The sequence below is a fragment of the Euprymna scolopes genome, chromosome 35 (genome assembly GCF_053919585.1).
Source record: "Euprymna scolopes isolate OS-2025 chromosome 35, ASM5391958v1, whole genome shotgun sequence".
Lineage (NCBI taxonomy): Eukaryota > Metazoa > Mollusca > Cephalopoda > Sepiida > Sepiolidae > Euprymna > Euprymna scolopes.
The window spans coordinates 38,277,425-38,303,014 of NC_136516.1; the positions used below are offsets into that span (position 1 = coordinate 38,277,425).

Sequence of the window (25,590 nt, forward strand, 5' to 3'; positions counted from 1 at the left end):
ATCGTTTCACTGCTATAGTCAGTCACCTCAATTTAGACAGTAGCTGTTATGAAGTAACAAAATTAATAGTTTTGTTATTGCTATAAACCGGAGTTCTGTTTGTTTGTGGTGAGGACTCTTCATTTTGCAGCAAGCCACAAGGACCAGCAGAGTGATTGATGTACCCGGAGACTACCTACACAGGGTAGGAGACGATTTGATCGAGAGGCAAAGCACCCCACCATGAAAACACAGTGGGTAAAGACGATCAACAGGCCAACTTGTGACGGGACAATGTACGATCGAAAGAACATCTGTCATATCGGGTGGAATCCGACAAAGTTAAGGACACCCGGTGTGGTTGGTGCAGTATCGGTCTCATTATAAAGAAAGAACAGTGCTCGTTGTAATTAAAATACAAATAAAATATATATATATGTGTGTGTGTGTGTGTGTGTGTGTGTGTGTGTGTGTGTTCACAGGATAAACTTTACTCTAGGATACCGATACAAAACAATTTTAAAACTAATAATAATAAACATAAAAAATATACATACGTATGCATAAATTATCATATATATATATAACATAAAAAAACAACAAAAAAAACATTTAACCTAGATTTAAAAAAGGTCAGAACACTAGATACCTACGCTCCCCACCAAAACGGCACACACAAAAAAACAGAGGAACCGGATATCAACTGGGCCTCTGTCCTGTAAGTGCCTGCTCATTGGCTGATTAGGAAGGGTGTGGCGGAAACTAGAAAGCTGGAGAAAGAAGGTGCGTATATAAAAACGTGAGACAACCACAAAATTCTTGCATAAGCCTGATGAATCCTAGCGTGGATGAAACGCGGAATATTCTGTGTAGCTTAATTTTCATATATATTTTATAACTTACTACTATATATATATATAATTTAATATTAGCTCATCATAACTGATGCATTTTAACTATTAAAAGGTTACTAATACTAATGATATACAATATGCAAATACAATTAAATGATTTTACATATAAATAACCATGCGTGTGCTATGAATTTCAGTGCTGACATGTTTACGATCTTGAGTAAGTCGCACTCACCCTTTCATTTAAAAATTCTAGCAACTATTTTTATTAGACCTTCTCTTTGCAAGCAAAAAGAAAATCTTTTAGGACTTAATTTAGTTTCCATGTAATTTTTCCCACGTTTATTTTTCACTTTTGTTTTTCTCCCCTGCCATATTCATGACTTTTTTTTTTTTTTTTTTTAATCTTATTTTCCTCCCCTTAGCTCTGTTGAGCGAGGAACAAAACCTGGTTAACTAACCTTTATTTTCATTTTTTAAATCATCACGTTGATTGATCTGTATTTAGCCAATATATATATATATATATATATATAGTATCGGGATGTGTTGAAAAGAAATCACTAAAGTGCTCGATTGCAACTGTGAAAGCTAAAATAGAGACTAGAGATTTAAAAGTATATGTTATACATTTCAGAGGCATATCATAGTTTTATTGAGATGGATTGACTTTTTTATCATTTAAAAAGCCGTTAAAAATCCATTCAAATCATCAGCAACTGACAAAATGAAAACGTTTCAAAGTCTATTTTTAGATTTGTTTTCACTTCATGAGTCGCCTATGATGTAAATGGATTTTTATGGGCCTTTTACCATGTAAACGGCCAATTCACCTCAATGAAACCATGGTATACTGATACGTCTCTAAAATATATATGTAACATAGTTTTTAAATAAATAATCTGTGTGTGTGTATGTATATATATATATATATATATATATATATATATATATATATATATATATATACGGAATTGCAGCAAAAACCGACATTTGACAAAAAAAAGCAAACAAAATTGCAGAGAGTGCTGAGGAGTGTGATAAAGCTCTGGATAAATAAGATCACTCCGTACATATTATAGCAGGGCCTGAAAGTGGATTACTGAAGTTAAGCATTGTTGAGCCTGGTTAGTATTAAAATGGGTGACCGTTTGGAAATACCATGTGTTGTATGTGTTCTTGGCATTGTTTCGAGTTGTTCTGGATTGTCTTTTATGCCACTACAATAAGTCAGTGCCGACTCAAAAAAGTTGGTGATTGTGCAACCTGTACTTTGCAATTTCACATGCAGGTACCACTGCAGTGGGTATCTCCAGTCTGCCAAGACGGAACAAATTTTTTTTTTCTGAAGGGTGGTCACGCTCGAAACCAACAAGTAGACAGCCATCATGTAAATTAGATGATAAAAATCCATTTAGCATTATGCATTTAAAATCGAGAAAAAGCACACATTTTGTTATTAATTAAACCTGACATCAGCTCAGATGCCTGCAACTTTTGATTTTATTGCTTGTTTTGTTTTCTTTTTTTGTTACATGCTTGATTTTGCTGCAATACCATATATATATATATATATATATATATATATATATATATATATATATATGTGCAATACCATATATATATATATATATATATATATAGGTGATAGAGAGTTTTAAAACCAATTACTTACGTGTGGGTGCGCTACTCCCATCTATAAGAAAGAAATATTGGAGAATAATTTCATATAGGTTCACTGCTGACTCTGGGGTTCGAACTTGAATCTCTAGATAAGAAAATAGACAACTGCCATCTCTATTTATATAAAGTTAGATATGTACATATGTTTATATGTTTGTATGTACACGGCTCACTCCTAAACTAATTAGCCGATCATTAGGAATTTCGGAATCCTGGATATGATAAACTATATCCGATAGTTGGGCCCAGCTTGCAGGCTTTGGGGAGTGTGGAGCCACCCTTTAATTGCCATTGCTCCTAGGTTCACTGACCCGGAGTGGTAGTACCTGTTAGGGTCCCAACTATGGGTTAAATCGAAACCGACTTGAAAGAAAATATATTCTATTCAAAATTTTTCTTCAAAATTACTGGATTCGGCATTAAATAACCTGAAAAGGGTTGATATGCCGTAAAACAAAAACAACCAACCAACCAACATGAATTTCAGAACTCAGCTGCTAGGTGTAATGGGTAGTAAGGTTTCATGTAGAAAGGTGCAAAGAAGGAATAAAAAGTTCTCTGTGTAATTTCAGATATCTCTGAAGGCTGGGATGTTTTTATTTATCGCCTCCCCACGAGGGCTGTTAAATATGGGCGGGAGGGTTATCCAACTCGGTTTCCTCAAACGGAGCAGAGAAATTTTTTATGTTCTCATAGCTTTTTTCTACACTATAACCACAGATCAAATAATCTCTAGAAAGGGTTGATATGCCATAAAATAGAAATACGAATGGAAAAATAAATTAGTTAAACTTTGAGAAAATTAGGTTATAAGGGAAACATCGAAAAACTTTGAAAAAATTAAGTTAAAAATAAAAAATTTTTTAAAATTCATTAAACTTGAGAAAATTAGATTAAAAAGAAAAAAATATTAAAAACTTCATTAAATTTTGATAAAATTAAGTTAAAAAGAAAATTTTTTTTTAAATTCATTAAATTTTGAGAAAATTAAGTTGAAAATAAAAAATATACAAAAAATTCATGAAACTTGAGAAAATTAGGTTAAAAAGAAAAAAAAATAGAAAAAAATTCTATAAATATTGATAAAATTTTACTAAAAAGAAAACATAAAAAATTCATTGAAACAAATAAAGTTTTTAAAAACGAATCCAAAAACATGTTTAAAAAATTATTAAAACTGAATATAGAACAAATAAAAACAACAACAACAAAAACATCCCATAATGAAAAAAGGAAAAGACGAATCAATGTCAATAGTTCATTTTTAAAAAAAATGATTTCAAAATAATATATGTATTATTTGGATTATTCAGACTACTGCTTTCATCTTGTGTGTTATTTGCACAACGTTTCACCCAATGTAACCCCCAACCATCTTCAGGTTTATCTTGTCAAACTCTGGAATCTGCACGGAATTTCAAATGAAATTCTTTTTGATCCACTCATTTCGTTAGCCATGACCAGGTAGAAGTCTAAGTAAAGACACATGCTTTAAAGTACTAGGTAAAATAGAGTTATTAGTGACACTCTTTTGGAGCAGTGCGGACAACACAAAGAATACAATTAGAAATTACTTAAGATTGGCTGACAGAACGAGAGCATTCTACCCTTGTATATTAAATAATGAGCTCCTTTCAAAATTCCATGCAGATTCCAGAGTTTGAGAGAAGATTCCCGAGTTCGACCAGATACACTTGAAAACGGTCGTGTTATGTACTCCTTAATCAAAATATGTATTTTGAGCAACAGCAACAACAATCGAAAGCAAGTCACTCCAAACAGACTTTCCTTTATCTATAGACAAGGGAAGATAACTCGACTTTCTTAACTCATATTAATAACAACAAAGAGATTACTCCAGACAGACTTTCCCTCATCTATAGACAAGGAGAGATAACTCAACTGTCTTAACTCAGAGATTAACAGGTCGAAGGTTACATAGACAAAAACGTTGTGCTCTCTCAAGATGAGAACAGTAGTCCAATAACCCAAATAATACGAATTGTCAATCCTTATCTAAAAAAAAATCAAAAACATAATAACTTTAAGATTTTAGGATATTTTCGCTACAAACTTCAAGCACATATTCATGGCTATAATAAGAGCAATCGATACACCAATTTTATTTTTTTAGAGAGAGAAATTTGATCACATCTTTGTAAACATTATTTCATAAGTTTAATTAGAGACTTTAGAAAACCGAATAATGTTTAATATTTTTTTATTCAATAATTAAAACCATTCTTTTCGTTAGTCATATTGTTATGACAGCTTAATTATAGAAGACTTACTATTTTTTCTTCTCTTCATTCAATGTAAGTCAAGGGAGATAAGTCAGTTTTCATACTAAATTTGTCACATAACTCTTCCATATTAAAAGATACGAAAAAGTCGATAATTTAATAAATTCTTGTTTTACTTGTAATTATTTTTCTACTGGATCATTTTTCGTAATTTGGGGAATTTATACTAATTTCGACATGACACTTAAGTGCGTAATAACGTTTTCGCAGAATATGGCTTAGTTTAAAAGGTTATCGTAGCCCCGACGCCGCCGCGTCGAATCTACTCAAAACAAAATAATAGTGTGCTGCCTCAACTGTAAAACCCAGTTGCACGTGCGTGGATGTATAAACAGTTTCGTTCAGCAACGGCTCAATTTTAAATATGCCCACACACTTTTCCCAAAACAACAAAAGTGAAAATAACATATTTTTCGCGTACGTAGTTGAAAGCAGGTCACGTGACACAACCAGCCAATGAGAAAATTTAGAATATAATTTCTTATACAAATTTCCAAACGCCAAAATATCAGCAAAAGCTAATGTTCTCTGGAGCCGGTCGGAGAGGTATAGAAAGGACATTTTTGCGTTTAAACGAGTCAATAGATCTTTGAGCACCATGGCGTAGATATCAACATCGACCCGTCCTCGGGACGTTAAATACGCGTATGCCCGACAATTGATTCCTCCACGTGGATACAGACTTCACTTGCAACCTTAATGGACTTTTTATATTGATTAATTCTTCGTAAAAAGACTGGTTATTTCTAACCAAGAACTTTCACTTTTCTACATCTTTACATTCAATCACCTCAGTCGCAGGAAGAGATTTCAATTAAGAAGAAACTTTCTTATCTTCTCTTTTAATTCATTTACAATCTTTTTTAAAAAATATTTTGTATTTAATTTATCCATTCGTCTCAGTCATATTTGCCTGATTGTTTCAACTCCATTTCATGCTTGGTTATTATTATTATTATTATTATTATTATTATCATCATCATTATTATCATCATTATTATTATTATTATTATTATTATTATTATTATTATTATTATCATTATTATTATCATTATTATTGTTATCATTATTATTATTATTATTATCATTATTATTATTATTATTATCATTATTATTATCATTATTATTATTATTATTATCATTATTATTATTATCATTATTATTATTATTATCATTATTATTATTATTATTATTATCATTATTATTATTATCATTATTATTATTTTTATCATCATTATTATCAATTTATCATTATTATTATTATTTTTATCATTATTATCATTATTTTTATTATTATTATTATCATTATTATTATTATTATTATCATTATTATTATTATCATTATTATTATCATTATTATTATTATCATTATTATTATCATTATTATTATTATTATTATCATTATTATTATTATCATTATTATTATTATTATCATTATTATTATTATCATTATTATCATTATTATTATCATTATTATTATTATTATTATTATTATTATCATTATTATTATCATTATTATTATTATTATCATTATTATTATTATTATCATTATTATCATTATTATCATCATTATAATTATTATTATCATTATTATTATTTTTTTAATCATTATTATTATTATTTTTATCATTATTATTATTATCATTATCATTATTTTTATTATTATTATTATCATTATTATTATTATCATTATTATTATTTTTATCATCATTATTATCAATTTATCATTATTATTATTATTTTTATCATTATTATTATTATTTTTATTATTATTATTATTATTATCATTACTATTATTATTTTTATTATTATCATTATCATTATTATCATTATTATTATCATCATTATTATTATTATTATTATCATTATTATTATTATCATTATTATTATTATTTTATCATCATTATTTTTATCATCATTATTTTATCATTATTATTATTATCATCATTTTTATTATTATTATTATCATTATTTTTATCATTATTTTTATTATCATTATTATTTTTATGATTATTATTATCATTTTTATCATTATCATCGTTTTTATCATTATTTTATCATTATTATTATCATCATTATTATCATCATTATTTTTATCATTATTATTATCATCATTATAATCATTTTTATCATTATTATTATTATCATTATTTTTATCATTATTATTATCATCATTATTTTTATCATTATTATTATTATTATTATTATTATTATTTTATGATTATTATTATCATCATTATTTTTATCATTATTATTATTATTATTATTATTATTATTTTATGATTATTATTATCATCATTATTTTTATCATTATTATTATTTTTATCATTATTATCATTATCATCATTTTTATCATCATTATCATCATTTTTATTATTATTATCATTATTTTTATTATTATTATCATTATTTTTATCATTATTATTATTATCATTATCATCATTTTTATCATTATTATTATTATTTTTATCATTATTATTATTATCATTATTTTTATCATTTTTATTATCATCATTATCATCATTTTTATTATTATTTTTATCATTATTTTTATCATTATTTTTATCATTATCATCATTTGTATTATTATTATTATTATCATTATTTTTATCATTATTATTATTATTATTATTATTATCATTATTATTTTATCATTATTATTATCATCATTATTTTTATCATAATTATTATTATCATCATCATTATTTTTATCATTATTATTATCATCATCATTTTTATCATTATTATTATTATTTTTATCATTATTATCATTATCATCATTTTTATTATTATTATTATTATTATTATCATTACTATTTTATCATTATTATTATTATCATCATTATTATTATCATAATTATTTTTATCATTATTATTATTATCATCATCATCATCATTATTATTATTATTTTTATCATTATTTTTATCATTTTTATTATTTATTTATTTATTTATTTTGAATTTGCGGGATTAACATCGACACCCGTTAGTCCCGCAACAAGATCAATAATTTAAACAAGCACTCATTTTTTTTTTTAGACTTTTATTGTTAAGACAACTTATACATAGAAGACAATATTTTTGTTTTTGTTTTATTCGTGTTATCAACCAAAAAAATGTTACCACCAACAAAATGAAGAAAAATTAACAAAAAACAAAAAAAACTTAGTCTTCAACGAATAAGTTGTCTCAACAATGAAAATTTCAGAAAAAAAAAAGTGATTTTAATCCAAAATATAAAAGGTTATATGTCTGTCTGTCTGTCTCCCTATTTTCAAACTCTATCTCCTCCGAAACTAAAAGCCACAGAGCGGCGCTAGGGGCCTCAAATGATTAGATATTTTTATGGGCCGTTCTTTTATGGATCGTTAACCGGTTAAAATTGGTTTTAAGGGGTCAAAAAAGGTTAAAATTGGTTTTAAGGGGTCAAAAAAGGTTAAAATTGGTTTTAAGGGGTCAAAAAAGGGGTGAAAAATGGATCAAAATTTAAAAAAATCGTTATACATTTTGTACATTCATCTTAGTTTATTTTAAATTTTTAATCTAAACCGATTAAAAATTTAAAATATGTCTGTCACGTTGGTACAGTAGCAACATCACCAGCTTTGAATGCTACAGTTTCGGTTTCGATTCTAACTGATGGCACCTAAATACTTTTTTTTACTTTTGAAATCACGACGATAATAATAATATATACGACATTTGGGCAAATTAAAATATCATATTTAAGCGTATTTTACGTGCGGGCAAATCCCCCCCCCTTCCTGTCTGTCATTTAATAAAAAAATATATACTAGATTGAGACAAACGTTCTTGCGGCATTTTTAATTTTGAAATGATGTATTTTCGAATACATTTTCGCAATAATACCTTTACTTTATATATAATTTTAAAGAGCGGTTTTCGCTCTATCGAATCGTTTATCGGATCGTTTAAATTAAAATTGTTCTAAAACAATTATGTCTGCTTTTCAGAACGTTGAGTACAAGATGGGGAAAAGCAAATTTGCGTAATTTTTTTTAATTTCAATTCAAGCTAGGCCGAAAAGCTGCTGAAATAACTCGCAATATCAATAAAGCATTTGGCCCAGGAACCACTACTGAACGCAAAGCACAATGGTGGTTTAAGAAATTTCGTGGCAATGACGAGAATCTTGAAGATGATGAGTGTAGTGATCGGCTATCGATTATTGACGATGATCATTTAAGAGCTTTAGTCGAAGCTAATCCACGCATAACTGTTCGAGAACTTGCTTCTGAATTAGATGTAACATATACAACGATTTCCAACAGCTTGGGAGAGATTAAAAAGACGAAAACTTGATGCCTCATGAATTGAACGACAACCAAAAGTTGGCCTTCGGGACAAGATCACAGTGTAGTATCTGTTCTTCAGATGCTACACTTCAATTTCTTGTTCTCTATCTGTGGAGGAGAAATCCTTCACGACTGAGACAATTTTTATTTTTGTTCCTTTTCTCCACGTTAAAAAACGACCCTGGTGTCTAACTCTGTCCCATGGGGAGGCATTGTAAATAGGGAAATAGGGACAACCAAAAGAAACGCCGTTATGAAGTGTCATCTTACCGTCTTTATGCAACAAAAATGACCCGTTTCTTGATCGGGTTGTAACTTTGTGAAAAAATGGGTTCTTTACGACAACCGGTGACGTTCAGCTCGATGGTTAGATGCCGACATTCAGCTCCACAAGACTTCTCAAAGCCAGAGTTGCACTTAAAGAAGGTCATGCTGATTGTTTTGTTGGTCTGCAACCGGTTTCATCCATTACAGTCTTTTGAATGTAAAACCATTACGGCAGTGAAGTTCTGTCAACAAATGGATGAAATGCATCAGAAACTTCGACAACAACACCCAGCATTAGTCAACAGAAAAGGCCCAATTCTCCTTCACGACAATGCCCAACCTTACGTTGCTAAACCGACCCCGCAGAAGTTGAACGAATTGGGCTACGAAATTCTGCCTTATCCGCTATACTCTCCAGACCTCTCACTTAGCAACTTTTTTTTTTTTTTTTTTTTTACATGGTGGTCACCACTTATTAAGGCCCGGAAGCCACTCGGGGATAAGGGTTATTGCGTGTACAGTAATCAATCGGATAGTATCGTAGTAACCGTTAGTATTGGAGATTTGATAAAATGTCTTACTTAAGGGGGCGGTTCATCAGGAATTTGTTTATGTTTGACTTGAAGACATCCAAGTTGTAGTCAGGTGGGAAACAGGCAAACGGAAGAGAGTTCCACAGGTGTGCACTTCTAAGAAAGAAGCTTCTTCGTTCATGAAGCTCCTTTTTAGCAGCTCCTACCCAAATGTGGCAGCAATTCTCCATCCTTGGACGTACTTGGCTTTTATATAGATAGAGACTACCACCTTTTCAAGCATCTCGACAATTTCTGCGTGAGAAATGCTTCAAAAACGTAAGCGATATCAAAACGCCTTCAGCGACTTCAAGAGTTTTTTTTTTTTTTTTTACATTACTGTCATAAATACACTTGTTTTGCATTGGCAAACGTGTGTTGATTCTGATGGTGATTATTTCAATCAATAAATTTTTGTTTGAGCCATCTGGCATCAATTGTGATGGATGACTCTCGTCTGGGTGAGGCCCCGTGTTTTGACAAGCTTCTGGGTTTGACTTTTACTCCTGATCTGAAATGGAACACGTACATCAAGTCTGTTGCCAAGGTCGCTGGAAAGATGGTGGGATCCTTCTACCGCTCCAGAAGATATCTCACTACTGATGCAATTCTCTATCTATATAAAAGCCAAGTACGTCCAAGGATGTAATACTGCTGCCATATCTGGGCAGGAGCTGCTAAAAACAGCCTATCCTGCCTTGACAGAGTACAAAATAGACTTCGTGGCTTAGTAGGGGATGCCCTTTTCTCTACCCTGCAACCTCTCTCCCACAGAAGAGACGTTGCGAGCCTATCCTTGTTTTATCGTTATTTCCATGGCAGGTGCTCGTCTGAACTCCAATCTCTGGTCCCCCCTCGCCAATCTTTCACGAAAAACACCCATCTAGCTGAATCCACTGTGAAAAATTTCCCCCACTCTATATCTGTGCCTAAATCAAAACGTGGATTCCATGAACAAAGCTTCTTTCTTAGAACTGCACGCCTGTGGAACTCTGCTCCGTCTGTCTGCTTCCCACCGGACTACAACTTGGATGTCTTCAAGTCCAACGTTAACAAATTCTTAATGAATCGCCCCTTAATGAACACTTCATCAAATCTCCACACTAACGTAATGTACTTGCAATAAGCCTTATCCCTGAGTGGCTTCCGGGCCTTGATAAGTGGTGACCACTGTGTAAAAAAAAAAAAAAGAAATATGTTCATATGAATTTAAAAGTTAAAAACCACAAGAACTTTGTCAACTTGATAATATTTATTCGGTTTTCAAAGTTTTACAAATTAAACCTTTTCTTTTTTTTTTTAAATTTAAAAAAAAAAAACGAGAATTTTCCAAATGTTTCTTTAAACTAATTGGTGAAAAGATTAGAGCAAGTAAAAAATGCAGTTTGTAGAGTCGATACTTACCATTGACCAACACCTAACGTTTTCCGCATCGACGTATATTTGATATTGAAAAAAAAAAAAGTTGAAATCAAACCTACCTTCAAACTATCCACGAATAGACGATTCAAATTAGTTAATTGTGATATAAGAAATATGATAAGTGCTTAATCCTAACCCTAATTTCTCAAAGAGAGAAAAGGAAAAGAACGATAAAAGAGAAAAAGAAATTGATAGAAAAAGAGAGAGAATGACAAAGAAAAAGAGAGATAGAAAAGAAAAAAAGAGAGGAAGAGAGAGAGACAGAGAAAGGGAGAGAGAGATATATCAGTAAATGGAAAAAAAAAAGAAAAAGAAAGAGAGGAAGAACTAATAGTAAATTTTTTACCTGATTTCCATCTTAACATTTCCCTTTAAAATGACGACTTAACTCGGTTTTCGGTTATGCTGGAAACGAATATCGCATTTAAATTTTCCACAAATAAGTAGGGTTCCGGATATTAAGCAACGTCATTTCTTTTATATATGCTGATGGTCATCTTGGTACGTGGGGGCTCGCGCTTGTGCGTACAAACGCAACCCGAAAAACTACGCGCAAGCGCGCGTACCAAGATGGCCACAAGCAATAATAAAGGAAATGACATTGCTTAATATCTAGAAAAACTACTTATTCGCAGAAAATTTAAAGGCAATATTCGTTTTCAGGATACCCGAAAACCTTTCAAGTCGTTATTTCAAAGGTCAGGTGGAAACCAGATAAAAAATTTACCGAAATAATAATACGAGAAAAGAAAAAAAAAAAAAGAAAAAGAAATGAAAGAAAAAAAAGAAAGGAAAGAAAAGAAAAATAAAGAAAGAAAAAGTAAAAGAAGAAAGAGGAAAGAAAATAAAAAATAAAGAAAGGAAGGAAAGGAAAAAAGAAAGGAAGAAAGAAAAGAAAAAAAAGGAAGAAAGAAAAGAAAAAAGGAAAGAAAGAAAAAAGATAGAGAGAAAAGAAACAAAAGAAAGAAATAAAAAAGTAAGGAAAAGAAAGGTAGATACAGAAAGAGAACGACAGAAAGGGGGGGGTAGAAAGATAGGAAAACGAAATAGGGAAAGAGATATAGAGAAAGAAAACTAGAAATAGAGAAAGGATGAGAGAGAAAATATGGAAATAAGGAAGAAATAAAGAAAAATAGATAGAAAGAAAGAGGGGGGAAGAGAAAGAAAGAGAGAAAAGTAATGTGACAAATGCCCACCATTTATACCAACTTTAAAAAGAGAGAGGGAGAGAGAGACAGAGAGGGGGGATAAAAGAAAATATGAATCACACCATATATCGTTTCTCCATTCCCTTTCAATGTCACAACTAGACCCCCACCCCCACCCCGGCACATTCACTTACAATCGTTAACAGTTTGGAAACATGATTTCGAATTTGGGATGAAGCCGTGCAATTTGATGGTGACCAGCAAAAGCGAGTGTCATGCAATAAATCAACTAACGAGCGTCACGTGACTTTGCTAGCGTCCCGAGCGGAAAACAGTGATTGGAAAACTGATTGTGAACACTATTGTGAAACAAAACTAAAAATAGCGTTTCACTTTCTCAAAATACAAGAAATATTCTTACGTAATTTGACAAGTTTGCAGTGGCGTAGCAACTATTTTTGTCCTCCGGGGCGGTCGTAAGTTTAACCCCCACCCCTGGCCGTTGATAATCAGTTAACCTTCAAAATTCCAGAAAATCCTCAAAATATTTATTTTCTTATCTAGAGTTTCAAGTTCGAACTCCAGCGTCAGCAGTGAATCTTTGTGAAATTATTCTCAAAAAGATGAAAGTAGCGCACCTACACGTAAGTAACTGGTTTTAAAACTATATATATATATATATATATATATATATATATATATATATATATATATATATATATATATATAAGTAGGTTGTAGTTTGCTTGAAGCATTGTTGAAGAAAATTATAAGGTAAAATTAAAAGCCAAGAACAATGCGAGATTTTTTTTTTTATATAGAGTAAAATTAAATGCAAACAAAAGAAATAAAGTTCTTTTTTTTTGTTGTTTGTTTTTTCTTTTTCACACAAATTTTAACTCTAAACAACAGTAATTTTTTTTTCTGTTGTATTCAATGGTGATATAAATCTCAATATATTTCAGACTTATTAGTCCATTTTCAAGAGAAGACAGCGGAAGAGTGTTCAAAATTGGAAAAGTAGCCGCAGAGTTTGCCACGTGATACCGCGAAATATAGAACAAAAAATGACGTTAGGAGAACGTTAAAATAAATCAGTTGATGTTTGAAATACTTGTTGCGTTTGTGAATCAAGGGAGATGACTATTCAAGCGTTGGCAAACTCTGCGGCTACTTTTCCAATTTTGAACACTCTTCCGCTGTCTTCTCTTGAAAATGGACTAATAAGTCTGAAATATATTGAGATTTATATCACCATTGAATACAACAGAAAAAAAAATTACTGTTGTTTAGAGTTAAAATTTGTGTGAAAAAGAAAAAACAAACAACAAAAAAAAGAACTTTATTTCTTTTGTTTGCATTTAATTTTACTCTATATAAAAAAAAAAATCTCGCATTGTTCTTGGCTTTTAATTTTACCTTATAATATACATATATATATAGTTATTGCTGCAAAATCTAACATTTGGAAAAAAGAAAGAAAACGAAAAAAGCAATAAAATCAAAAGTTGTATATGCAGAGACCCGACAGCTTCTTAAGCAACAGTGATATTTATATACTAAATTTGATCTGATGTCAGGTTTAACTAATAACGAAATGTATGCTTTTTCTCAATTTTAAATGCATAATGCTAAATGGAATTATAATCAAGGATTTAAAATCCGTTTAAAAAGTATTACACACATAAACCACAAAAACATCACGACCTTAAAAACTCATTTTGGTATAAAATTTCAGATTTTTTGATAGCTTTTTTATTATTTAAATGTTTTCTATTTTCTATTTTTACCCCTCTCAAAATACCGCCCGATGGCAATTGCTGCCAAAGGCGGATCGCCCCCTCCTGCCCTTTGCTACGCCACTGCAACTGTATCTTCCTTTTTATATTCATTTCTTGTATGAAAGATAATTTCTAGTCACTTTGATAAGGTTTCTGTTAAGAAAGCAACGCGATATTAATCTACTGGTATGTCTTTCGTTTGATTCGGTCCTTCATATTTTGCGATGGTTCCATTTGTCTTCTATAATATAAATCTCACATGTCTGTTTAAATGTATGTATGTATGGATGTATGTATTTCTTCCTAAAACTTTCGACAGAGGCGACGGATTTTCACGAGATCGGCATCGTTTTGAAGCTCGACCTTTCGGACGACAAATATCGAAAAATTGGCTAAAAACATTAATTCCTTCACCCTTAACTTGGCAATTTTCTACAAGGAGACTCGCTTTTTTCGTCGATATTTTCGAAAATCATCCCCTATTTTCGATCGACTAGCCTTAATTTAAATCCTCGCCACTTCCGGTTTGACGATGGATGTAATGGCAAAGACGTCACGTTTTTTTTTCTTCACGTTCTTTTCCTCCTTCGCGGTACGGGTTTGAGCCTGCCTACTAAAACTGTTTTATTTTTTTTTTCTCAACACATCTCTAAACACCCGGGCAACACCGGGCACCCATTCTAGTTTTATATAAAGTTAGGAATATTTCTCTTTTTATTTCAGTTTACTTCAGTCGAAGTTCTCAGAAATCAAGGGGACACCTTTCTGGGGCTAACAGTTGATCCTGGTACTACCAGATCAAACTATCTGAAGATATTAGCTTCCTGACTCAAATGCACCGCGTATTAAGACCTTTTTTTGTTTTTGTCTTTTAACTCTTTGCAAAACTCAATCATGTTCTGCAAAGCCAAAATCAAAAAATAGCAGTCCCTCACCTTCCCTATTGGATTCCTGACTTAAAACGCACCAAACAATACTATTATAATCCTTTCCCTCTGCAAAGATCAACCGTGCTCTGCAGGGCCGGGAACGAAAACACCAGAATCTACTACAAGACAACCAAACTATATGTGTACGTATGTGTGTATACGTTTCTAAATTTTTGAGATGAGGATTCGTAATATTTGGAATATTCGGACTACCGTTCTCATCTTGAGTGTTACTCTCACTTTCAACCTTCTTCAGGTGATTCTTGACGAACCCGGGAATCTTTCTGTTGAACTCGGAAATCTGCACGGAATTTCGAAAGCAAACCTTTATTTAATCCACGAGGATAGCATGTACTTATTCCATCAGCCAATAATCGGGTAAAAGTCTTAAACAATTGACAATTGAATTCTTAGTGTCATCCGCACTGAGAATTGAACCTTCAACCTCCAGAAGAGTGTAGCTTAGAACTGAATGATTTTTTTTTTTTTTACTTAATATTTCATTCATCATGCCACATGCCTTTTCGAAATCCGGTTCGTTAGGATTCATGCATTCGACACGATACATCTGAAGAAGATCAGCGGTTACATCGGCTGAAACGTTGTGAGAGGAATATCCAAGATAAGAACAGTAGCTTCCAATAATTCCAATAATTCAAATAATGCAAATTATCAATCCTCATCTAAAAAATTCAGAACCGAAGAATTAGGTTGGTGCAAAAATAATGTCGCGTTTTGACTTGAAGTTGAACGTCAAAAAACGACATTAATTTGGACCAACCTAACAGAATATGTAAATATTTTTTGTATCAAATTTATAAATGGACTCAACTAAAAAATAGAAGAGTTCGTTTTTTTTTTTTTTTTTTTTTTTATATAAATCCACCTTGAAAGAGTAGTTTGTTCTGATGTAACAACGAACAAAAGATTAAAAAAAAAATACTTTTATCATTAAGGATATCATTGAAAACTGTTTTTATGGAAGTCTATTCTTTTCTGTCATGTCTTTGTATGCGCAGTCGGTCAATTTAGCCCTTATGCGCATATCGTCATATAATGATTAGATCACTCTGACTGACGTTAAAAACATTTAATGAAATAAATGTTTAAAATTCAACAGCATCTCTCAAAGTTAACGGTAGCTGAATGGATATGGTCCTTGTTAATGAAGCCAGCGATTGCTTCTATCGCCGGGTTCGAATCTATCGACTGGTGTTAATCGTGACACTCTGCACTGAAGATTCGCAAAAGGATGAAACACTAGTGTCTGTAGGTACTTAATAATTATTATAGTAAAGAGATGAGAAAAATGGAAATAGGATTCCGATAGAATAAAGAAATATAAATAAAAAGGAACAAACCGGGTTATGTGTTCATCAACGTTTCAGGAAGTCTCGAAATAAAGACGAAACGTTGATGAACACATAACTCGGTTTGTTCCTTTTTATTTCTATTTCTCTCTCTCTCTCTCTCTATATATATATATATATATATATATATATATATATATATATCGCTTTACCAGGAATAAACACCAATTTGATTGTTCATTTCAAAAAGTTACAGTATATTGGCAAAACTTGAATACAATTGTTTCGGCCTATAGCTAGTATTTAAGTATATAGTGGCGCTTAATTATAATTATACCAACTGGCCCATCAGAGGCACACTATAAAAAATAGCATAACTGTAGTATTGCACTATTGAGCTATCTAAAAGAACTTTGTGTTATTTGCTTATATATTTGAATGCTATTCCAATTAGGAATATATTTATTTGGCTGGGGTCGAATCTCCCGACTGACAGGAATTGCTATCCTACACTGATGATTGCATAAGCATGAAACATTAGTGTCTGTAGATGTAAAAGAATAATTATTATTTAATGATATACATACATACGTATAATATATATATATATATATATATATATATATATATATATATATATATATATATATATATATAGGGTGTCCATAAAGTTACTATTACAGTCTTATTGTATTATATTTGTATTAATAGTTAATATTTATTCTTTTTACAGGTTTATTTAATCAAGCATGCCACGCAAGATAACTTTGGAAGAGCGCAAATTTATTTTGAAGCGAAGGCCTCCAATTTGAATATTTGTCATAGAAATTGTTTGCCTTGATTGTTACAGTCTTTTCGGATGTAACACGGGTATTTTCTGAGATTTTTATAAACATAAAGGTGTTATTTTTTTTTATTTCTTTTGTTACAAATATATATTTTAATACAATATCTTACTGTACTTTTAATATATTACAGGGTGTCTGTATAGTAACTTGTAAGACTGTATAGTAACTTTACGGACACCATATATATATATATGGGGGATGTATAGTAAGTCCAGGTCAAGAATGTATGCGTAGGATAAAAATGCAGAGAATATCCACCGGGTTTATATAATAGTGCTCAACAATTAATAGAGCTATTTATATTAATATATATTTATACAGAGATGTACAGGCTTTGCTTCATTGGCATGACTATGTTTCGATCTGTAGTTATTCAAATCTGTCATTTCATTTAGATGTCCATATTGAAAAATAAAGAAAATGATTCATTTTCGCCTGATGAGATCTCAGTTATTAATAATTACAAATCGAGAAGCATTATTTCCTGACAATGAAGCTTATACATGTCTGTATATATATATATATATATATATATATATATATATATATATATATATATATATATATATATATTTATATTAGTGCACTAGAGAATAAGTTAGTGAGCAACCGCTACCGAGAGTGAAGAAAGAAAGGAGGTTGCTAGTCGATCACATACTCTGCGTTTACGTTGGAGTATATTCTCTGATGGATCAGGATCTTCCGAATTCTGGGATTCTTCGAGTTCCCTCTGTTTCACCTGGAGTTGGAACATACCATAAATAAACCACAATAGAACATACATGTATATATTAGAAACAAAAAGAAAAAAAAAAGAAAGGAAACACACACACAAAAAAAAAACAACCTCGTCCCCGAATAACCAAACATTGAACTCAAACAGGTTATATACAAGATAACATGAAATAGACAACAAAATTAATCTCCTCATCTGCATACAAAATAAATAAACAAATAAATAAATAAAATTGGCATATAAAAACAGAAATAAATTAAAAAAAAAAAAAAACAGAAAAATAAAAGTATTTGAAAATCAAGTTTGAACTCTAATATTGTTAATTTTTCACACACAGAGATAGATTTCGTTTAAGAATGAAATTTTATATGAATTATGTTAAAAAGTGGGTTTTAGGTAGCATATGACTCCCCCCCCACACACACGTATGTACCACCTAAAACCCCCTTTTAAAAAATTCAAATAAAATTTCATATATCTCTACAATTACAATTGCAACTTAGTGAGTGTGTGAGTTCGTTCCTTATAGACTCCGGAACGGCTGAACAGATTTTCTTTAAAATTTACAGAACCTTAGTGTATAAGTCTGGGAGTGATCTTAGTTTTGTTTCAGAATACCCTCAGTAATTATCGATAATTGATAATCGAAACTGTTATTTTTATTTATCTATTGTCGGTAAAGCCATTTTTTCCATATCGTCACTTAGCAACAATGATAGAACGGGCCGTGAAAATTCTGCAGTGGGTAAGTTGATAGCGCGTTTTTTTTTGTTTTTTTTTTTTTTTCAGGATGACGTGGTCTGTAGCATGTAAATTTCTTAATGTTTTTTTTTTTTCGTTAACTGGAAAGAAGTTTATATAAAATAATTTTATAAAAGAAACAGTAGGTTCTCTAGAGTGCAATGTAGAATAAAATATATTTTTGACTAAGTTACTGCATGGAGGCATGTGAAGCTTCCTCCCGGATGATTTCACGGATTTCGATGACAATAAAAATATAGGAATATGAAATATTCATTGATCATCATTCAATCCCGGGGAACGTCGGGTCTCTCTGCTAATATATATATATAATCTTATTTCCTCATCACGAGTGCAGCGTTAGACACAAGGTCAATTTTTAATGTTTTAATGTGGGAAAAATCCAGCTACCCGAACAGGGGCACTCTGGATAGGAACAAAAATTTAAATTGGACAAAAAAGGTGAAGTGTGGCATCAGAACGGATACTACACTTTGATCTTGGCCCAAAGGCCACAGATCGCGCAGGGAGCAACAAAGGTCTCTTCGTCGCCAAGTTCGAATCTTATGACGGGCAGGAATTGTTACTCTACACTGATGATTGCATAAGCGTGAACTACAAGTGTCTGTAGGTAAAAATAAAAAATTATTATCAAGCTTCTTTTAAAAATACTTAAGGATGGGCATTGTTTGCAGAGTTATAACTAGCGTCTATGCACTGTCAACGACTTCCGCTCGTGCGAATACTCTAAATTATCTGATGTACTCAACCAAATTCGAATAGTTCTTAATTCCCTTCATTCCTGTGACAATTGTTTTGATGCCCTAAGGTAGAGGCTTGGCTAATGGAGCAAAAACGGTGACTTTGTAGTTAGGTTCGACTCTATGACCGGTAGAAATTGTGACCCTACACTGATGATTGCGTAAGCATGAAACATTAGTTTGTGTGTGTAGTTAAAAAGGAATAATTATTATTACGATGTCAAACATCGTTAAATTCATTACCTTTACAGCAGCAGCCATATAGCGTAATGGTCAGAGGCCTTGACTGTCATTTGGGCGGTCAGGTTTCGATCCTGGCTTGAGGCAGTTGCCTGTCTAGCCGCACTGATGAGCTGTGAAACAGCGAAACAGTACTGTATGTGGATGACTAATATATATATATATATATATATATATATAAAATAAAATAAAAATTACAATTAAATTTACCAAAATGATCAAAGATGGTAAAATAAAGTATAATATAAATATTAAAGAAATAATATTCATAAAGTTATCTCAGCCAGATGTAAAAGCTCGATAAAACCAAATAGGAGATAGAGCTTATAATACGAGCAAACAGTTAATAAAACATGTTAAAAAAACACTTTGAAATGAGTTAAAAACATATTTAATCTGAAAAGGAAACACTTGATAAGTGGATAGTCCTTAATTTGCGGAGTTTCGAAGAAATACTTTCTTTCTCATCAGAGGGTAGGAATTAGCAAACAATAATATTAATAAAAGAAAAATAAGATATGCTGGGTCATTTTGACATTTGCTTTTCTACCTTATATTTAATTCTATCACCATTTAATTATTTTTCCTCTTCTTCTTCCCTGATCTTTATTATTATGTCTCGGCAGCTGTGTGAAAAGCATATCTTATTTTTCTTTTATTAATATTATTGGAATTTTCCCCTTTTCTTTGTACATATTTGTAAATTATTTCATGGATTTCGGCCTTTTGGATTATTTTGGACCATTTTCCAATTACGTGATTTCCTTGGATTTTACTTGTGCGAATGGAAACTCAATTAACTTTCTTGGGGTTATATTTTTGGATTATACCGTCATTGGATTATTTACCTTTCACCAGACTATCCATTCACGTGTAATCACCTTTTTCTTCATCATATTCCCTCTGCTTCACTTTTTGTTATCAAGTAAGATCTTTGACTTACTTGTAGTTTCATCAAATACTTTTGTATGCAAAATCCGACCCCGCATTTTGCTAATTCCTACCCTCTGATGAGAAGGAAAGTATTTCTTGGAAACTCCGCAAATTAAGGACTATCCACTTATCAAGTGTTTCCTTTTCAGATTAAATATGTTTTTAACTCTTTTTCAAAGTGTTTTTTAACATGTTTTATTAACTGTTTGCTCTTTATATATATATATATATATAATTAAAAAATAATTATTCCTTTTTATCTACAGACACTAGTGTTTCCTGCTTACGCAATCATCAGTGTAGGGTCACAATATATTCACATATATATAATTAAATAATATTATTATTTAATTATATATATATTTATATATAATTAAATAATAATTATTCCTTTTTACCTACAGACAGGCTTACGCAATCATCAGTGTAGGGTCACAATTATATCTAATATATATATATATATATATATATATATATATATATATATAGTTAGGTGCTAGCATGTGTATATACCTATACAGTTGAGTTTTTTTTCTTGCTCTGGCATTAACATTAAAAGCCTACTTTTTATATTTAAGAATTATTAAAATGAACTAATTTAATATTATTTTATCTACATTTCAATTTTTGTAAAGGAACAAAAATGATGCAAAACTGTTTTACTCACGGAACTAATTTTTAGTGATAAAACGATTCCAATATTTTTCCTGATTCCGATACAATTACTGATTCTAATTCTTTATAAATCTCTAAATATTTAACTATAAAATTGTTATTTTTCCCCGATTATTGTAAAAACACTCTAGATTTTATCCTTGCTAGTCGTTCAAAATCAATAAACATTTATTATTTTATTATTATTACCAGCAGTGAAAGATTTTGTCTAAAACAAAATCAATTAAAAAAAGATAATTAAAGGAATCGTTTTTGACATCGGAAAAGAGGCACATTTTTCCGATTCTTATACTATTTCTGATACCTAAAAACGTTTCGATATTTCCAATTCCTGATTCTGGCTAATTGTCTCAACATTACTAATTTTACATGTTCCAAAATTCTTGTATATCCATATATCTATAAAAGTGAGAAAGTGTGTGTGTGTGTATGTGTGTGCGTGAGGACAAATCTCAACCTATATACTCAACAAATTTTTGATCTACAGACTTGAAATTTGGTACATAGGGTATTTAGACACGTGGAAAACTTTTTAACTGATTTTCATCAAGACAAAAGGGCTGCCAAGGGGTAAAAATTGGTACTTATTTCGTATTTTTTTTATTTGTTTTTCAACTATTTTACGACTGCGCATACACGAAATTGTTCACATGGCAGTTTCCTTATGTTAAGAATAAGTAGGTTTGGAAACATTTTTTAAAGATCGTCGTAAGCTGGCCTAGTGGTTATCGTACTTGACTTACTGCATTAGGTTTTGTTTTCGATCTCAGTTATAGTATTTTTTCTTTTTATTTACAAGAAGTGAATGGTTTAAAAAAAACAAAAAAACAATACTCGCATGCACATGTCTTTCCGTTTTTTTGCTTCGTTTTTTTATTTAAAGGGATTTAAGGTTAGGGTTAATACCTACAGTTAATATCTGTTTATAATAAGAAATCTGCATTAATTAAAATATATATTATGCATATTTTCCGTTTTTTTTTTTTTTTTTACTTCAAAGAATTTAACTTTACGTTTAATACTGGGCAACACCATTTATATCTGTTAGTATATATATATATAGTTTAGTAGAAATGGTAATTAATAAAAACTGAAGGAAGTGCTCAATACTGTTGTAGAGCAAATATGCGTTTTATTTTTTATTACCGTATCTTTCTGTTAAGTTACATTATTGTTTCAGCTACCCGGCCGTTTTTTTGGCCGTCTGTAGCTTCCTCAGACTTTTACAGAAACCTGTTTCAGAAACCAGGTTTCTGTAAAAGTCTGAGGATGCTACAGACGGCAAAAAAAAAAAAAAAAACGGCCAGGTAACTGAAACAATAATGTAACTTAACAGAAAGATACGGTAATAAAACGTATATATATATATATATATATATATATATATATATATATATATATATATATATATATATATATATATGCCAGAGATATAAGTTCCGTGATAAACTGTTGATTTTATTTGAATAAAATAAATTACACATAAGATACGTTTGAAAGTCAAATCACAATGCAATATTATGAAAATAAACATATTTATTTGTTTGAAATTTATATTTTATATATTTCGGAGTCAAACTCAATCTTCAGAATTTTTTTTTTTTTCCTTCTCATATTGCTGAGTAGGAGAAACGAAAATTCAGTAAGTAAAGATCTACGTGTTGCCCCTCAGCAGTGGTATTTTGAAATGCCTGAACGATGCGTTGGCTATGCGATATTAATGCCCGGGACGTGAGTCACGTGATAGAAGCGTTAATTGAATTTGAATAAAATAAAATACGTATAAGGTAAGAGTTATCCTGTAGAAGATTTGCTAGATCTAGTTTTTACAAAAATTCATACATGCTACATTATATATTGTGAAATAACAGATGTTAATTGAAAGCAAGGGAGATAAGTCAGTTTGTCATAAAGAATTGGTCGCAAAGAATCGTTCTACAGTAAAACATGAAATAAAAACTTGATAAATTTTATTTTTACTTGTGATTATTTTTCTACTGGATCGCTTTCTATAATTTTTGGAATGTATACTAATTTCGACATGATGCGTGAGTATGTAATAATGTTTTTATCTGGAATGCATTTCCTTAAAATATCACTGTTCTGCAGAAGCCCCCAAAATTCACACAGGAAAAAAAAAATTTTTTTAAAAAGAAAATAAAAATAAATAGAAATAAAATTTGAAAAAAAAAAAAAAAAAAAAAAAAAAAAAAGAAAAAGAAAAAAGAAAAAGAAAAAAAAAAAAGAAAACATTTCTACAAATTGTTGCAATAACCTGTTTTAAATTATAGTGCAGACGCGATTTACCAGATGCATAAGGTTAGTAGGTATGATTGATAGCCCATGGCTTTTGGGGTCAGTTCTGGCCCCTATTTATTTCTTATTATGTCGCTCTGGGCATTACTTGTTTTAATAAAAAATCTCATATCAGCAATAAAAAAAATCATATAATCTATCTATCTATCTATCTATCTATGAATATGTCGATGTTTGTGTGTTCCTTATGAGAAGGGAGGTTAGAGAATTTATACAAAAACTAAAAGAGTCTTTAAAAGTAAAGTTTTCAGGAGGAAGACAATGGAAGAAGCCTAGAATCTTCATGTGCATCCCTTTTCACAGATTCTGTTCTAAATTCTAGATTTCGATACCATTACTGATTCTGATCTTAAAAACGAATTAAAATGTAAAATTTCACGGGGTGGGGAGTAGTGGGGATTCCTCATCTACATTTAAATCTAGATATAATTTTCATTTGACAAACTTCTTAATGGTTTCCTTTATGTGTTGGGATAAATACACACACATATATATATATATGTGTGTGTGTGTGTGATTCCAACATTTTTACTGATTCCGATACAAGTCTCGATTCTATTCTTCTGATTCTGATACAATTACCGATTCAAATTCATTTTTTAAAATCGCCTGAAAAAGTAGAATTTCAAATTCATTTTCTAAAATCGCTTGAAAAAGTAGAATTTCAAATTAATTTTCTAAAATCGCTTGAAAAAAGTAGGATTTAATTATTATTTTTTTATTTTTATGGGGTGGGGGGAGAGAGATGGTGGATGCTTCTTATCTGTTTTTAATTTGACAAACTTCTTCATGTTTTCTCTTTACATATTGTATCCAATAATTGTGAGATTTTCATTCATATTTTTCACTTGTGTCAGCAATAGAAAATTAAATACAAAACTGTAAGAGAGCGTGGATGCACGTATGGCAGCTGTATGCAAATGACCGAACCGTGTGCGAGGTGACGTCATGGCAAGGAAAAAGGAAATACAAAAAGAACGTGTACACAGACTGATGATCACGTTAGAAAGAAGGACAGAAATAGACGTGTTACAGGGTGGTCCAAGAGCGATACGAAAAGACACGCACTAAACATGACTGGACATGGATGGCGTACCATGTGTTGTTAAGGACCTTGGAGTTACAGAGGCCTTTTGAAAAAGAGACAAGGTGTTATTCTGGAAAATACCTGTAAATAAATGCCTGTTGTTAAAACTGGAAAAAAGGGAGTTGAATTTTTTCCTTGTGACTGTCTGCATACAACATGTTGGTCCCCGAGTGCTGACATGGAATGACACCGTTAAACTACCACGACCAGAAAATTAAATAAGTAAAAGAATTTGTGCATCCTTTTGGCAGACTGTTATTCTTATCTTCATAGTTGTTGTTGTTGTTGTTGTTTCACCACATTTTGACCAACTCGTCCTATGGCCTTCTTTAGAACTTGTAACTTATTCCCAATAATTACTGCCTTCCATAGTTGTCTCACCACGTTTTAGCCAACTAATCCTCTGGTCTGCTTAGGTAGAATTGAAACCGCTATCTTCAATCAATGCTCATCTGGAACCATAGAGACTCAAGGCTTCTATCTACATCACCACGGGGCCCGAAGATCCTATCACAGTTAATCACCTGATGAAGGCCAGTGGATGAGTAGGCCGAAACGTGATGAATCAACAACAACTATGGAGATGAGGATAACAGTCTGCAAAAAAGAAGTAATTCACAATTTCTGAAGCCTCATCTCAAACGATTCCAAAAATAAAAAAAAAACAAAAATGGTAAAAGAATTGTTTT

General features: G+C 30.8%; 1 protein-coding gene across 21 annotated transcripts in view; it reads right to left on the reverse strand.

Moving 5' to 3' along the window:
• LOC145259826 (multiple C2 and transmembrane domain-containing protein 1-like) overlaps positions 1-25,590 on the reverse strand; it is a 992,069-nt gene that overhangs the window by 232,292 nt on the left and 734,187 nt on the right. For 6 of the 21 annotated variants that reach the window (XM_080117630.1, XM_080117628.1, XM_080117633.1 and 3 more), the window contains 2 exons: positions 18,071-18,151; positions 2,509-2,529 (listed from right to left, as the gene is read on the reverse strand). The exons of 9 other annotated variants lie outside the window; for them this stretch is intronic. In XM_080117630.1, the coding sequence (XP_079973756.1) occupies positions 2,509-2,529; positions 18,071-18,151 (102 nt within the window). The remainder of the gene's footprint in view (positions 1-2,508; positions 2,530-18,070; positions 18,152-25,590) is intronic. 6 more of the 21 variants (XM_080117631.1, XM_080117629.1, XM_080117647.1 and 3 more) reach the window with 2 other exon arrangements.